The sequence below is a fragment of the Lycium barbarum genome, chromosome 10 (assembly GCF_019175385.1).
Source record: "Lycium barbarum isolate Lr01 chromosome 10, ASM1917538v2, whole genome shotgun sequence".
NCBI classification, from domain to species: domain Eukaryota; kingdom Viridiplantae; phylum Streptophyta; class Magnoliopsida; order Solanales; family Solanaceae; genus Lycium; species Lycium barbarum.
The window spans coordinates 117,259,873-117,277,941 of NC_083346.1; the positions used below are offsets into that span (position 1 = coordinate 117,259,873).

The following is an 18,069-nucleotide window of genomic DNA, read 5'->3' on the forward strand; positions in this document are numbered from 1 at the left end:
ACCCATTATAGTGATCCTACTTTCTTTTAAGTGGATCTGTTATGCATATTTTAGTTTCATCGGTTAATCCTGTCGGAGTGCTTGAATAATGATTCCATAACAATGCTGAACTTGATATATATTTGGTTTGATTTATGGTATATGGTAAGGTGTTTGTTAAAATGACTCATGATTAGGATTTGTTTGTGTTTGATGGAATCTGCTCTATCTTAATGAATTGGAAGTCTAGGAATTTGTATACAGGGGACTGTTTGGGTATGGACAAATGTTTGAGTTAGAGAATCCCTATCTCTAAAGACTCCTAATTTTCTTAAAGTGATCTGTTTGTCTAGTATATATCGCTCGTTATGTAGGAAACGTGATTGAATACCATGAATATGAGCTAAAATGTGATTGAATACCATGAATATCCTTCCTGAATTCAGTGGATATTCGTATGCCATGTCTAGGCCTGATATGTGTTGTGCACTGCCAATACATTTAATCTATATTCCGAGCACCTTCAAGTGAATGAATTAGCAGATCTACTACTGTTTGAATTTTTGTGCATTGCTGCAAGTATATTTCAATTGGTTTATGTATATTACATATATTGTTGGTATATCCCTATTTGAAATAGTTATGAATATGTATACATAGTGTATACATAATTCGCTGATTGTTTTGCAAGTCTATATTTCATGTGTCTTAACATCATTTATTGATCATCTACTAATCCTTTTCCCTTTCATTTTTGCATGAACACCGCATACGAATCCGAGGGATTCGTCTCCTTCCGCATTCGATGTTGGGCCAAAGCCCAACGAAACAACATTTTTCTTTCGTTCCAGCCCTGTCCGTAGTCCATTCTAAACGATAAGAGCAGTTCTGGGCCGAAGCCCAGTAGCCCATAAATTACAGCAGGCCAATCCACAGCAATACCAAAAAAGACTGCTGGGCCGAAGCCCAACAGCCGAGAGATCCAACAGCCCCCAAAATGGGTTGGGTCCATTTAATTTGCACTTTCTTATTTCATTATCATTTGATGTGTATTATGTGACTAACTTTTTATTGTTGTTCTACTTTTAGTTAGATGAATTCGGTAAGATTAGTGGCTTAGTTTAGTATAATGGGTAGTCAGTTAAAGAGGACTAACAATTAATTCTACGAGTTATTCTTTTCTTTTCATGTTAAAACTATTTACAAACTCTAATACTTATTTGGAATAATTGATTTGCAAAATGGCATGACTATATATTTTAAATAAAGGGAATCACATTTTATCATAAATGTTTCAAAACGTCACTAATACGCAATTATAAGTATATTTTTAAGTAACTCTTCAAGTTTTGAATCAATCACGCATATTCTTAATTAAGCATAGTTGATAAAGATACTAAAAAATAGATAAAGGAAATCTATTAACTATTTTGTATTTTTATTCATAAACTGAAAATCAATTAATACCTCATTACTTAGTTCAAATATTTATTAAAACATTGCATAAATTCGCATCTTCTTCTACTTATATGTAAGTTATCATGTTTTGTAAACTCCATTCTTATTATGCTACTTCCTTTAAAACTATGAGCAATTATTATAAATTTTATTCTAAGGTTTCCCTTTATACAAAGCATTGACCTTATTTTTAATAGCTTTATTATTAGAAGTCTTTTATAAGTCTTATTATAAACAATATTTTAAATATTCTTCTACATAAATTATTATATTTTCTACAAGTCTTATTTTTCTTTTAAAAAAAATAACATCACTATTCTCATGCAAAGTTTTAACAACATTTATAAGTCTCAACATTTCCTTTGTGAAATTATTATATTTCTCTACAAATTAGTTCAAGCGGTATTATTATATTTTTTTCTGGAACCTTAGTAATATAAGCAAACCATTTTTTCTTAAAATTCAAACACTATATTCAATCTAATTAATTAACCTAAGTTTGGTCGGATAATCGTAAGTTAACGGATTCTAAAGGATGCCTAACCCCTTCCCTTTAGGATAATATAGAGCCCTTACCTAGAATCATATTGGTTACGCAGACTATTAATTGGGGTTTAGTTTTAACTTCGCCTTAGTTAATCTCTAGGTGTCCTAATTCACCGTTTAATTAATTAGGTGGCGACTCCTTAAATAAATAAACAGGAATCACCAATACGTCATACTCCTAAATCGACCCGGTTAAAATGGGGTGTGACACTAGTTCACATAATCTGCTGAGGAAAAAAGCAAATGGGGACTAGCATGATAAGAGAATATGGCACAAGAATTTCTCTTTGAAAGTCAACTTTCACCTATGGAGAGTCATCAAAAATAGATTGTCTGCAGATAACAACATTGGAAGGTTCAAAATTCACGGGCCTTCCACTTGCTGTTGCTGCACTGTCCACAAAATAAAAACAATTGAACATCTATTTGGCCAAAGTGACATAGCTAAGGAGCTATGGACTAAAATATGTCACCCTTTGGGAATCAAAGTTCTGAACATCCCCCTCAGACAAATGATGGTCCATTGTTGAAGATTAAAGATTAAGAATCTTGTATCAATGCTTGTCAAAGGAATTCTCCCTCAGGTGATTTGTTGGGAGATCTGGAAATTTAGATGCAATATCAGGTTCAATTTCATTAAGTTCAACAGTGCTATTTCAGTTAAAAACATCTCATCACACATTTTTCAAATCACCAACAACCATTTTCCTCTACTGAAACCAGAAACTGATTGGTATGTTTTCGCCAACAAACTAAACAATAACTACTCTAAGTTGACTATCAAGACTGTCAAATGGTACCCTCCCCACCTGGTTTCATAAAGCTGAATAGTGATGGAAGTTTCAAAGGGGATGATTGTGGGGGAGGTGGTTTCATCAGAAACCACAGAGGCAACGTAATTCATGCTTATAACATTAACTTGGGTAAACTGACCATCAATTAGGCTGAGGCAAAGGCGCTACAACATGGTGTACAATGGTGTTTGAACATGAGAATGGAAAACTTCATTTTAGAAGTTGATTCCCTTCTGTTAGTCCAAACTATTCAAGGTAAAATAAAACCACCATGGAACATCTCTCAAATAGTGACTTAGATGCAAAACATGCTAAATCAAAACTTGTTCCAAATCAAGCATTGCTTGAGAGAAGCTAACCAGGTAGCTGACAAACTTGCATAGGTCAGCCACACTTATAGTGATTTAGTTTCTTACAAGTAATTCAATGAGTTGCCAGATCTGTGAAAGGTATTCTAAATGTGGATAAATGGTGTCTCCCAACTATCAGAAGCAGAATTAAGAACAATAACCAATACCAATTTGATCCTCCTTGACTTTTTCCTAGACTGTTAGGTTCATTAGAAAATCATGTAATACAGAAGGCATCAAACATCAACTAAAGAGAGATGTTTGATGCTGACTGTACTTAGGAAGCATGAATCATATAGGTATCTCATCCTTCTGTATAGGAAGAGTTCTTCCATTTCCTTATTTATTCTTAATATACATTTACATATTTTACTCTAACTGTATCTTTTTCTTTTTAACTACAATGGATATTTGTTTCAGTTGTGTATTTTTTCTCTCTTCAGGTCAAATCTGTAAAATTTAACTGAAACTCTACTATTTTAGCCAAATAGAAAGATAATTTAGCAAAAGTAATAGAGTTTTAAATGGTTTATAGAGAAAAAAAATATGTGTATTTGTTCGTTTCATGTAATGATTATTTATTTTGTTGAGTGAAATAGTAAAATACTTGGTTAGAATTCTTTTGTTTTTAGCCAAAATAATGGAGTACAAACTCCAAACAGCCTCATTACCCGTCAAAAGGTGGAGGTAAGATATGCATATACTCTACACTCTCCAGACCCCACCTGGTAGGATTATATTGGGCATGTTGTTGTTGTTCTTACTTAGATGCAATAATTATTTAATTTAATTGTGTATTTTTTCTAGACAAATTTTTAAAAATAACTTAATTATAATATTTTTATCTTTAGTCAATGTTGTCCCAAGTTTTTACAGATTGACTAAAAAGATGATCTAAATAATTGATGGATTTAAAAAGAAAAAATACATATTTTATTTTAAAAAATCAACGTCGAGAAAGAAAATCACGTAAAAGTACATGGGTCACACTTTCATGAGTTGAGAGTTGCAACCTTCTAGGGAATCAAAATCTTGAAATGTCATTTTTAGGGAGGTAATTAAGCCATCGGAAGATACAAGTGTGCATTAAACAAAAGTGGTCAAGTTCATAAAGGTCCCAATTTATTCTGCCTTATTTAAATGATATTTTTGTTTTTAAAATTCTTACAAATATAAACACAGCAAAAAAGAACTCGCTCTTATCTATATGCTCTTTTTTTCCTTTTTCTCTCTCATCCTCCTTTTACGATACCATGATTCATTGTACCTAAACTAACAAATAATATGTACTATTTGAGAATAATATAAAGAAAGAAAGCTCATAAAAACTCTACTTATGAATGCACCAATTGTTAAAAGCAAATCAGAAAAGGTTATAATTAACATGAACTCTAGAAACATACACGAGAGGTTGCAAAAATTGTAACTCTTAGATTTAATGTGGTTCATTGATTTGAGAGAGAAGAAAATTCTCATTATTTAAGCAAATTATCTGACTTGACATATATTAATTATTATAGTTATTTAAAATAGGGCAGTTAATTCGGTAAAATTTATGCACAATTTAACACTATATGTAGAATAAAACCGGTACTACAAGTTTTGCCCATCTAGCAAATTTGTGTACAACAAGACATGTTGGTTTTGCTAGATTTACTTATCTGACAAAATTTGTGAATATTTTGACAAAACAGGCATATTAACAAACTTAATTTTTTGTAATTATTATTTAGACTATTTAGTGCAGAGTCTATCTTTTCGAAACTTTTAGCCTAAAAATCATTCTATTTAGGGAAAAAGCTCAAATATGCCATCAAACTATCCGAAATGGCTCATCCACGGTACTCGTTAACAATTGGGTTCATTTATGCCATCGTCGTGACACATTTGGTTCATTCATGCTATTAACCATTAACAGAGTCCTACTATTATCAGTTTTGGTTAATAAAATGAAGGGTTTAGATAATGTCACGTGGCAAAATCTGGTAGTAGTAGTAGAGTTCTGTTAGTGACTAATGGCCGAAAAAGGGCCTAATATATCCCTCATTATACTTTAGGTCCAAATATACCCCTGACGTTATATTACTGGTTCAAATATACCCCTCCTCCATTAAAGTTGTCCACTTTGAACATCTTATCCTACGTGACACTGATATTTGATAAGGTGGATGCCATGTGGCATTGCCACCTCATAACCCCTAACCCATTTTACCCCTCTCCACTTCCACCACTAAAATATCCACCCCTCCACCATCATTGCCACTATTGTTGTCATATAGTTAGAGCTCTAGGAAAAATTGTCCTTTCAATTCTCTTTTAGAGCTCTAGAGAAAATTGTCCTTCCAATTCTCTTTCTATATATCTATCTTATACTTCAGATATCTCTTACAGTGGCGGAGCCACATGCATCTAAGGGGTGTCAACCGACATCCCTTCGCCGAAAAATTATACTGTGTAAATACGTAAGAAAAACTTTTTTATGTATATATACTATGTGTTGAACCTCCTTAATTTCGTTGTATATTTAATTTTTTATATTTTGACATCCTTTAGGAAAAATTCTAGTTCCGATACTGATCTCTTATACTTCATATATGTCTTGTTGGGATTGGAGGCGGGATTGAAGGATAATATGGAGGTACAACTTTTCCCTCCTTTACTCTCAGTTTCCTTTATGCTGGAGGCATAACATATGGTTCTGTCTCTCAACACCATACGACTAATTGGTTTTTTTTGCACGGATCGCCCTTCTTTTGGGGTGGTCTTTAAATTTTGTCCCTCATATTTGTGGTCTTTAAATTTTGCCCCCCATATTGCTGGTCTTTAATTTTTGTCCTTCGCGTTGCAATCCTGAGCTTCGCGCAGAAATCATGAGGTTCTGGGTTCGAACCCCCGCTCAAGCATAAATTAAAAAAAAATCGCAAGGCAAGGTTTGGGTGGTGTGTATGCCGGACCAGGCATACACTTGTTAAGAAATAACCAAAGTTATGCCGAACCCGACATACTCATGCCTTATGGGCAGACTTGGCATAAGTATGCCGGGTCCGGCATAACTTTGGTTATTCTTTAACAAGTGTATGCCGGGTCCGACATACTTATGGGTAGACTTTTAGTTAAGTCTTAACTAAAAGTCTTTTCCTAGTTATGTCTTATGGAGCAGACTTTTAGTTAAGGCATAACTAAAAGTATGCCCCATAAGACATAAATTTTCCTTAAGACATAGAGTTTTCCTTAAGGCATACATTTTGCCTTATAAGGCAGAACTTATAGTTATGCCGGGTCCGGCATAACTTTAGTTAATCCTTAAGGAAAAGTTCCGCCTTATGGAACATACTTTTAGTTATGTCTTATGGGGCACACTTTTAGTTAAGGTATAACTAAAAGTTTACCTTGAAAATTAAAAAAAAATATATATCTCAAGGCAAAGTCTGCCCCCATCGGCAGACTTTTGGTTAAACATAACTAAAATTCTGCCAGTGGGGGCATAGCGAAATTCAAACTCTGTCTTGCGATTTTTTTTAAAATTTTTTGACTGAGTGGGGGTTCAAACCTGGAACCCATGGGTTTTAGCCGAAGGGCAAAATTTAAAGATTACAAATATGAGGGGCAAAATTTAAAGACCACCCCAAAAGTAGAATTGCCCCGCCTAATTTGTAGAAAGCCCAACTGAACCGATGGTCAAGTTTGAATCTTTTGAGAAGAAGTATTTTTATTAGTTAGAAGGCAAAAGTCATAAATTGACCCTTAAACTATACCCCAAAAGTCATTTTCACACTTAAACTTTAGTAGTGACCTATTACACACCTAATATATTAAAAAGTGATATTAATTACCCCTCCGGACACCCAAACCCAAGCGCGTGTGTGCTAAATTTTTTGTGCGCGTGAATAGTTATTTATTACGCATTAAACTTTAAAAAAAGAAGGAAAAATCATTAAAATCCAAATCCCTCCACTTAAACGGTCATATTACCCTTTACCGATACATCAAATATACCCGATACATCAAATATTAAGAACCCTAATTTGTGTCTCCCAAATTCGGGAAATCTGCCCCAATTCGAACTCAAGCTCAGATTTTTGAAGCAAAGGTAATTCTTGTCTCCATTTTTTATTAGTTCCTGTCCAACTAATTTCCCCTTTTGTTTTCCATTGTAAAGCTTCTTATTCTACATTGTAAAGCTTCTTGTTCTTCGGTAGGAACTGTTTTTTTCAATTTGTTATTGTATGTTTTTTTCATTTTTTTGTATTAGTTCCTGTGTTTTTCCGTTGTTTTTTCCGCGTGTGAGTAGCTTCGTCTATGCCTTTGGATTTCGGGTAATGAAGGTTCCATAATGGCTAGATTTGGCTTGTCTAAAATTTGTAAGGAGGAAGATGATCATGAGCTTTCTGAAGTGCGATGCAATCATGGATTTTTAGTGCCTTTGATGACCTCTTAGACCCCAAGGAACCGGGTAGAAGATATTGGACTTGTCCATACTATGGTGTAAGTGATTTTTCATCAAGAATTGAACTTTTCTAGTTGGAAGTTTTATGCCTTTTGCCTATATTTGATTGATTGTAGGTTGCTAGATCATGTGATTTTTATTGTTGGAAGGATGATGAGATTGATCCACGATCCAAATTTGTGATTCCTAAACTAGTGAGAAGAATTGGTGAACTTGAAGCATCATTTGAAGCTTCCGCAAAAGTTGATGACAAGCCTATTATGTCTACAAAATCTGTAGAAAGCAAAATTGATATGCAAAGCATAGAGATTGAAATGGATAATTTTGAGAACAAATTAAGAAGATGAAAGAAAAGGAGAAGAAGTGGAGAGCAAGCTGGCCAAGTCCAACACAAGGGAGACAATACTTTGGATTGCCTTGTTGTGTATTGGCATTTTAGTTTTAAGTTTTGTGTTTCAAAGCATGTACTTAAGAGGTCATTACATGAAGTTTCCCTAAGAGGTTAGTGTACTTGTTAGGTCTTTATTAGAACTTGTTGGTGGTATTGGTAATGCTAATTAGAACGTCGTGGGGCTATTGGTAATGTCTATTAGAACTTCTTGGTGGTATTGTTAATGTTTGGTTTAGTTTGATTTTTGGAACCCTTAATGTTTGGTATTGGCAAGTATGTATCAAAATTCGGAAAGCGGAAAGTAAAGAAATTAGGAAATAAAACATAAATAAATTACAAGCCGATAGAAATTTCATACATAAACTTTAAAAGTGACAAACACGGAGATCTAATCTATCACTATGATCCCCCTCTTTTTCTTAACAATGACGACTACGCGGTCCCTGCCTTGACAGGCTTGGAAAAACAACACATTCCCTGCCCTCAATCCGTTAGCACCAATAAATTGTTTCCAGCCTTGGGATAGACACGTCTATGCACCAACTTTGTACTTCATATGGTACGCGTGATGGTCATCGAGAACAACAGTTTCGTGGTCAAAGTTTGGAAGAAACTCCAAAACGTTATTAGGAAGGATCTGCAAAAAATACACGTTATTACTCAAACTAAAACAATTGAAAATAAAAAATGATCTCGTCATTACGAAATTAACACTTACGAAGTCATCATTTTCAATGTATGATCTCGTTAACGTTTTCTCGAAGTAAGCCAGCATTTTGGACTGAAGACTCATCTTAGAGTGAAGGCTAGAATGGATGAGAGTTTGAGTGAAAGAGTTTTGAGTGAAAGTTGGAGAATGAATAATTAATTGTGAGTGAATTAGGCAGAAAATTCATCTTTGTAACCTAAAATTCTGCGAAACTCCTTAACATGGTCACCCATCATCTCTGAAATCACCTTGTTTTTTGCTCTCCTACATACAGTCCTCCCAACATAAAGATCCAACTCCTTTTTAATAAGCTGCTGGAACTAAAAAATTCTAATGCTTGGTTGTTCTTTTATTCTCTCATTATAGTGACTGGCTAAAAATTTGGAGTTGCAAAGTTTGTTTCTATTTGTAGGTCACATTTGTGAATTGGATTGTAGTTCTTCACCACAAAATTGTAAGTCCTAGAGTCAAAACTGGCAAATAAAAGCCAAGGACAGCCCTTTGTACACCTAACCCTTATCCTTAAAGGTTCATTAACATGTTTTTCAATAGCAACATGTTCAGCAACTGCATACTTAGTAACAGCAGCCCTAAAATCATCAACACACTCAAATTGTAGACCTGTTTCCCATGTAACCTTCCTGCAAGTTTTATCAAACACAACTCTTGTTTTTACCTCCCTTCTTCTTGCTTTTGTTCTTTGTTCAACTACTTCTCCATTATCATCAGTACAGTCATCTGGATCAGTCTCAAAGCTAGCAACTTCATCAGAAGGGTAATATGGCTCATCTCCAGCCAACTTGCCTTCTAAACCATCTCTAGTACCACCTTCTTATTCATCAAACCCCACATCTGCTCATTTTCTTCCTGTTCCTAACTTAACATGTGTAGGAACAAGAGGTCTTTCACCCCTCTTCCTTTTTTTTCTTCTTTCCATCTCTCTTTTCCTCTCTAAAAGCCCTCAGCTCCTCATCTATATCACTCCCACTAACTTCTACTCCTTCTTCTTGAACAAATCCTTCTAGACCTGATCCTAATTCATCTCTATCAGACTCATCATTATCAATTCCAATTCTGTTTTGTGAAGAATCAGTAGTGGTAGGCAGTACAGTGGGAGGACTTGGATAATTAAGGGTTGTCGTAGGACTAGCTGGAATAGGGGGAATGGATTGGAGGAGTAGTAGGTTATTGAGGTGGAGTTGTATTTTCTTGGATAAGAGGAGAAGTGGGAGGATCAGTAGTTTGGATAGCCTCATCAAAAGCTGCATTTTGCACATCTCTCACATGAGATGTTCCCTCACTACCCCCTTTTTCAAAAGATACTCTACTTCCCCCCCCCCCCCCCCCCCATCCCACATGGGTTGCATATTATAATAAGAGTGGGGCCAATTGAGCTCTTCAACCATGTGATATACAAATGCCTACAAAATATCCCTATGCCCCAAACATGCTGCAATTCCCATTGTATCCCTATCTGATGTTATTGGTATCAAGGGTAAACTTTTAGGCAATCTAGCATAAAGTAAGCATCTCCTGGGTCATAGCCTAAATCTCTCACACAATCCATCAATTCAAAGTAGGAAAATTTATCTATGTCCACATCATAAATATCAGTAACTTCTCCCCCAACATATCTTTCTTTACCTTTACCCTTTAAAAGTCCACCATGGTAAAATCTCAAAGTAATCAGTTCGAAAGACATTTTACAACCTGAAAATTGTACAGTTCGATTTAAGAAGTAAAGTCACACACAACTACGTATTACAACATATTGGACATATATAAGCATCAAACACAGTAGAATTGAAGAAGAAAAAAAGTCTAAAAAAACCTAGTTCTAGTCGCAATAAACAATACTAACATTATACCACTTTTATAAACACAATACTACTTTTTTTAAACATATTCAAGCATTTACCATGACATTTACACAGTATAATCGATAAACAACTAAACATGTAAAAAACCCTAGATGTAGTCGATTTACACAAAATAAAGTAAGAGAACAGGCTAACCTTTTAACAAAAGAGCTTTATCTAGTCGTGAAATATGTGTGATCTTCACGAAAATCACCAAAAACACCAGTGCAACCCTTAAATCAGTAACCCTAACTTCGATTATAGGTGTAATAAAGAGATGAACTCAACAAACACAAGAAAATCCAACAAATATTGTCCAGATTGTGTTGAATCTCGTCAGAAGTTGAAGGATTTCATATGGATCAATTGGTACGTAGGGTTTTTTTAACGGGAGGGTGAAAGAAAGAGTACATTAGGTGTAAATCGGGTGTGGTAAATGAAATGGAGGGTGAAACGAATCAGGTTTGGGTTTAATGGATCGGGTCGACGTAAATTAATTCATTTAATACGTGGCAACACGGTAGGGCGAGTGACTACCACGTTTTTATTAAAACTTGGGTTTGGGTGTCCGGAGGGGTAATTTATGACTTTTGCCTAGTTAAAACATGTAAGAATGGACAAAACCCATGTTACAATGGAATTTATGTATATTGTATATATATTTGTATTGACTATTCAAGGTTAATTGAGTCCCACAAAGCAAGTAACATAATAAATTGGTACAATGAACCTAAATCAAACGACTTCGACATATCTGAAGAATAAGATAGATATATACAAAAAGAATTGGAAGGACATTTTTTTTCCAGAGCTCTAACTATATGGCGGTAAAGGTGACAATGGTGATGGAGGGTGAAAATTTTAGTGATGGAAGAAGGGAGGAGTAAAATGGGTTAGGGGTTATGAGGTGATAATGCCACGTGATATCCACCTCATCAAATGTCAGTGTCACGTAGGATACGATATCTAAGGTGGACAACTTTAATGGAGGAGGGGTGTATTTGGACACAAAGTATAACAAGGGGTATATTTGGCCCTTCTCCGGGCTAATAGCATATATGACCCAAAATGATAACGGCGGTGACATTTTTTAGCCCAACTATTAACGAGTAACATGAATGAACCTTTTCTGATAGTTCGATGGCATATTTGAGCCTTTCCCGTATATTTTATCTTATACCAAAAAAAGGAATTAAAACACAATAAAAATTTATCTACACCCAGATATTTATACAAAACTGCACTTCTTTACCATAGTTAAGTAATAAATAAGGTAAAAATGTACATTAGTTCATGGCAAAAGTCATAGACAACCCCCTAAACTTTTTCACGTATTCTTTATGGCTACCTAAACCTAAGCTTATTCCAATTTGCCTACATGGCACCTCATCTTTGCTGCACTCAAACTGGGCGCGTGAAGGGCATTTATATATTTACAGGCCAATCAAAAAATGACATGTCAACAAATTAAAAAAAGCCAAAATCTGAATTAAAAAAAAAAGAGGAGGGGGGGAAATCCCCTTGTCTTCCCCAATTCTTCACCGGCCAAATCCCCTCGAAGAACTCAAACCTTAAATAATCCACAACACAAGAAGAACAAAAATATCAAAATAGATTTCCGTTGTTTCTAATTGTACCATGGTTGGATTTCTGATTTCCTTTGCAGTTACAAATGCGGATTTTTGAGTTCGAATTGCGTGAAGTTAGCGGGATGAAGACATTTGGTATATATAAGTTTGGGGCTAGCCCATTGTTTCCGGTGAATGGATCAAATGGAATGGAGAAAAAGAATGGGGAATGGCTGGATAGATGGGTAGGGGTGTAGAAAAAAAAGTATTTTTATTTTTTATTCACAATTCAATTTTTGAATGATTTTTTTTAGTCTAAATTCCACGTGTCCTCATTTAATTCGTAGTTTTGCACATCATTCATGAGTGGACTACACTCTCTTTATATTTTTTCCTGATTGTCAAAATGGTGCTTAGGTGGTATAAATTCAAAATAATATAGGTGTCAAATTAAAACAAGTTTAAATTTAGATAGCCATGAAGAATATGTGGAAAAATTTAAGGACTGTCTACGACTTTTGCCTTAATTCATTATAATTTGGTGATGGAAGAGTATGCAAACACATACATTATTGGTTTGCATAAAAGTCGTGTACCGGTAAGCATTTACTGAGAACACCCTGGCTAGGAAAAAATTCCTTTTCTAAAATATTAGAGAACAAGCTTCTTACACTTCTAAATTAAAAAATAATAATCTTAACTTAAGAGATTTAAAAGTTGCAAGGGATTATTAATTTTAAACACGAGGTTTTAAAAGGAAACCGAAGAGATAATTTATATAAAGCACGAGAGATTATTAATAAATTGCTAGAGATCAATTTCTTTAAACAGAGGAAATGGTTTCCTGTGGGCACTTATAATTTGAATGGAGAAAATGACTCTTTCAGATATTTTGTGTGTTATTTTCAGATCTCTTACGTATAAAAATGGAAATCTCTTGTACAATAGACAAAAACTAAAATAAAAATAAAAAATTAACATTGAAGATTTTAAAACAAATCAAAAGAGATAGTAGTTTATATGAAAATTGAGAGATCATTAACAACAACAACAACATACCTGGTGTCTCCCAGAAATGGGGTCTGGAGAGGGTAAAATGTACGCGGACTTTACCCCTACCTTTATGGGTAGGGAGACTATTTCTGATAGACCCTCGGCTCGAGAGAAAAACAAGATTCGAAGCATGACATAAAAAAAAAAAAAAAAAGTAAACAGATACAGTAGTAGACAGACAGGCAAAAATTGAGAGATCATTAGTAACTGAAAACATTTGGAATTTAACGAGATTATTAATTTTGAACACATGAAATCTCAGTGTGTACGGTAAAACCGGATATGAGTCAAACCGGTGAGACGAGGAACCGAAGGAAGAAGAGGACGAGAGCATACATGAAGACTTGTATTCCGAATCGGAGGAACGCTTGGACCGGAGCTAAGCAGAGGCACCATTTGGTCCGGTTTTTTCACCACCGGGCCGGTCGAGGCCGTTAGTCCGATTATCCGTGGTCATTGGTCCGGTAGAGCCGTTACGCGTGAGCCACGCGTCGGTAGCGTCCTGCCATGGTCAACCACCAACCATGCGTGTGTCAGTACGACTTGCCTAATCCGTTCAGAGTTGTCCTTCTCTGTACCTTTTAATGATTTGTATTGTATGAGGCCCATAGAGGCAACACTATAAATAGAGGTCATCCCCGTCCTTTGAGGGGGTTGGCTTTTTCATCTTCCAAGAACACTTGTAATAGAAAAACATATATGCAATCTCTCTCAAATTGCAGACTCGGTCCGTAACAATTATTTCCATTTCCATTGTGCTTCTTCAAACAAGTATTGCATATCATTTAGCAACACTAATACACTTCATCAACTGCTTTGCTACATAACGTTCATATACCCCATTTCCCCACGACATATTGAGATCCAAGCACATATCCTATACCCACTAACAAATTCAATTGATTATCCAAATTCGGGATAAACACTCGTAGCAACAAAAAATAATTTATATAATATTCTAGGATTACCTATGGGCATATCAAGGAGTTTGTATCAACTATAAATGCCAGAGTATATATGTAAGGAGGAGCTATAATAGGTGTGAGAAACTCACAAAGAAATAAGAGGAGTTACCAATAACCGAAGATTTATAATATTAATCTGATACCAGTACTTGTTTAACTAGTTATGGATGACCTACCCAATAGAATACAAAATGCAGTACACCTTGGTGTGTCAATTGACGAAAGATACATGCTATATGCAAATGATGGTGTGTCAATTGACGAAACTTTCAAGGGAGTCAACCAAAATTTGGAACTATGACGAAGCACTTAGAGGGCAATGGTTTAGGATACATAGAAGAAAGATCATATGATTGCAAGTACTGTCCCCATAACAAGAATGATCTCTGAGAACCATTAACATATCAAATTACATCAAAATCTAGGAAATACAGCATGCTGCACCATACAGCTGGTAGAATTGCTCCAGAAATGATAGTAATAGAATAAAATGTTGATGACATACCTGCTGCACTTTAGTAGCAATTTTCTGGTATAGATCATTGAGCTCTGACAAATACATCTCCTTCATAGACTTTATCTGCATTAAAAAATTTCATTAAGTCAATTGTGCAAATGTCAAGACTGGATTCCCATGTGGATAGGTGATAATTAGATCACCTGTTCAATGCAGTAGAGAACAAACTACAGAATCTTCATGAAAGAACCTTCCAGATTAAAAGGTTAAAAGTGAAGGGGAAGAGGAAGACTACACCTCATTAAAATCCATTTTGCACGACATGTGAGGGTCAATTTCCAAGATGTGATCATAGACCAGACCAGCCAGGAGGAACTCGAATATACTTTTCTACAGTTGGTTGGGAGATATAATATGGTTTAATGAAAATCATCATTTTTTTGTTTTCACTTTACATCTTTATTTCAATGAAGCAAAGTGAGGGGAAACAATGGAATAATACCGATATATTTGGCTTCACAAGTAAAAAAACATGTTGATGTTGTATGCTTATTCTTGGAGAGCTTTAAGTATTCCAACTTAATCCTAGCTAGTAAGCCAAGTCAAGTATTTAAGTAGAAGAAAGTAGAGGGAGGACCCATTATCAACTGCGTTTTGAAGCAGGAAACGACGAGTTTCTCGGTTATCCAAAAAATTGGAAAAACAAATATACCAACTAATACAGATGAATGGGCATCTTTTCACACAGAACAACATTTTCTCATAGCCATATATTCAGGTTAATACTTCTTGCATGAATAGGTTTACCCTTGAAACTAGCAATAAAAAAAATTAGTTTCCCGGAAATAAAGCAAATTAGGGACATACCATGAGGACCCTAACCTGAACTTACGGACATATTACCTCAAGAAGTCAGATAATACATAACAACATTCAACTATCTAGAATCACTTAATCAAAAGAAAAAAATAAATTGTAACAAGTCAATTTATCGAATCTACTTAACTTCTCAATTAGGCCAGTAGAAAATGTAAAGAATTGCTAGAGCTATAACATCGGATTGAGAAGGCCTCAAAATGAAGGGGCATAGACAACAAGAATTCATATAGCCTACCCTAACTTGATTGCGGCATAGTTGTTGTTATTGTTGTTTCTTGAGTACTTCACTTCTCAATTGAGAATATATCAATTTCTAACACGTTATCTGTAATGTGCTTAATTTTCTATTTCTTCTACGAATTGGAATACCGTAAAAGTGCCTTGCGGCAAGGGGTATGACCATGAATTTGCTGAACGTTTATTTTGGTAAACCTCCTCTATTACTCCATCAACCACAGGAAGTATTTCACAGCATTCAGCTACTTCTTATATTGTTGTAACCAGTCAGTTTATCAAAATCTACTTCACTTGTCAATTGCCAAAACATCAATTTCCAGCAATTCATCAGTAAATTCCTCAGTTTTCAACACCCTGTGTAGACAAAAATACCATTGGAAAAACCATACCTTTTGGTAAACCTCCTCCTGCCAATCAGCTGCATTTGCATTTCCCGTCTGAGCTGTAGAATCTAAAGATGCTACAAATAAACCGAGAGTTGAGGATAGCACAAATATTGAAGGGCTTGACTCCTTACAGCATTGTGTTGGATATTTAAGTAATATTCGTACTTTTTTTTTTTAATTGAGAAACTATATTCATGCACTATAGTTGTCATCCAAATGTCCTTGTGTAAGAAAGTTAAGTTTCTCACTCTAGACCAGGACGACTGGGTATTTGGTAGTATACTAATATTAAGTAAATTTAAAAATACAATAAGATTTTCATCTTTTAATTAAAGATCAAATGCATCTTTCAGATCTCATTCTTTCTGAGTTTCCATGATAGTATGGTTAAGCTGATCAGAACAGCAAGATCACTTGGTGACATTCCACCACTCAAAGACTAGTCATTTTTACTTTAAAAAATGTAAAACAGCGGTTAAAATAGTGTATTAGTAAAAAATGTAAAACAGCGGTTAAAATAGTGTATTAGTCCTATACCTTCACATACAAGGCATGAAAGGTGGAAATATCTAAGAATGAGACCGCTATAGAATGATTTATGAGACCTAATTGAAAGCTTTAATTAAGAAAAATACATACTTGATGAGGCTTCTGGTGCGGCTCTTTGTGATTGATATAGCTGCTTCTGCTGTTCCATTGCATTCTGATGTTGAAGCAAGGGAGCTGATGTTTGAAGCCTCTGTTGCATTTCCCTTTGCAATTGATTCGTCTGTTGCTGCAAACCCAAAGGTGGTTGTAACTGTCCTGGTTGTGATTGACTCTGAGACATCATTTGCTGTTGTGCTGGCTGTGACTGCGATTGTTGACCATGACTTGGTAACAAGGTTGTAGCACCCTGCAGCATTTGTTGTTGTCCAGGAACTTTTGATTGTTGCAACATATGGATAGGGTGCTGATTAGACGTCAAGCCAGGGTTACCAGGTTGTTGACTTCCAGACAACTGTTGCTGCTGGACCCCAGCAATATTACTTTGAGACCCCAACTGCTGCTGATGCATATTTTGAAAGTTGTTTTGCTGATTAAACTGCTGCTGCTGCAGACTGTTATAGTTGTTCTGTTGGCTCACTAGCCTCTGCTGCACATCAGGCATCGGATTCTGTCGGCCCATCAGTTGGTTCTGCTGGAGGTTTGCAACATTTGTCTGTTGTGCAATCAGCTGCTGTTGCTGTTGCTGTTGTTGTTGTTGATGCTGTTGCGCTGGTAAAATTGGTTGCTGTAGCATTGACGATTGTTGTTGATGAAAGATGGGAGCCTGCTGTCTCATAACTGATTGTTGTCGTTGGTGAAGTACAGATTGAGTTGGCTGTTGAACGGTAGACTGTTGATTTTGCTGAAGGTTGGACAAAGAAGTTGATTGCATTGAAGAAGGTTGCATCATAGCTTGCTGAGAAGATTGTGTCTGAGTAGGCTGTAGAAGGTTCTGTTGCTGTTGTTGCTGCTGGTCCTGCGGCTGCTGCTGTTGCTGCATGTGAGATTGCATCAAGGACTGTGATGTGTTTCCCGGCTGAAATTTCTGCTTCATCATCTGCTGCAGCTGCTGCTGGTAAAGATATTGCTGTGTTGTCTGTGATTGCTGCTGTTGCTGTTGAGAAAGAACCTGTTGTTGTCTTCCCTGCATCTGCCTCTGAGAATTAGGAATCATATTGTGAGGCATGCCTTGACCAATGGCACTTCCTACTGAGGTTTGACCAACATTTGGCATAGTTTGCAAATTTGGATTCTGGCCCCTAACATTTTGCATGGCACCCTGCGTCAAATTACTCACAGGAGGAAGTGCGGGAGTCAAACTAGCAGAATTTTGCAGCCCAGTTGATGCCATGTTGTTCTGAATGTTTTGCTGCATCAGCGGTTGTCGTGTTTGATTTTGATTGGCCAGTACAGGAAGTTGCTGTGCTTGGCTGTTAACTTGGGACTGTATGCTGTGGGATCCT

The 18,069-nt window shown here is 35.7% G+C and overlaps 2 protein-coding genes across 11 annotated transcripts in view; one reads left to right on the forward strand and one right to left on the reverse strand.

The window, feature by feature from the left end:
* Positions 1 to 7,087: 7,087 nt before the first annotated feature.
* Positions 7,088 to 8,200, forward strand: LOC132613424 (uncharacterized). 2 transcript variants are annotated; one of them, XR_009571946.1, is made up of 3 exons: positions 7,113 to 7,217; positions 7,494 to 7,612; positions 7,691 to 8,200. XR_009571946.1 is itself a non-coding variant. In XM_060327446.1 (2 exons), the coding sequence occupies exons 1-2, from the start codon at positions 7,526 to 7,528 to the stop codon at positions 7,919 to 7,921; spliced, it is 318 nt and encodes a 105-aa protein (XP_060183429.1). In that variant the 5' UTR covers positions 7,088 to 7,525; the 3' UTR covers positions 7,922 to 8,200. The 2 variants fall into 2 exon arrangements, 1 of the variants encoding a protein (XP_060183429.1); XM_060327446.1 differs by having other exon boundaries at positions 7,088 to 7,612.
* A 67-nt stretch (positions 8,201 to 8,267) lies between these two features.
* LOC132613403 (mediator of RNA polymerase II transcription subunit 15a-like) overlaps positions 8,268 to 18,069 on the reverse strand; it is a 32,732-nt gene continuing 22,930 nt past the window's right edge. For 3 of the 9 annotated variants that reach the window (XM_060327414.1, XM_060327407.1, XM_060327415.1), the window contains exons 4-7: positions 16,718 to 18,067; positions 16,082 to 16,152; positions 14,625 to 14,699; positions 13,772 to 13,915 (exon numbers count right to left, since the gene is read on the reverse strand). In XM_060327414.1, coding sequence (XP_060183397.1) covers positions 13,787 to 13,915; positions 14,625 to 14,699; positions 16,082 to 16,152; positions 16,718 to 18,067 — 1,625 coding nt within the window. In that variant the 3' untranslated portion in view covers positions 13,772 to 13,786. The other 6 variants (XM_060327410.1, XM_060327413.1, XM_060327408.1 and 3 more) reach the window with 6 other exon arrangements.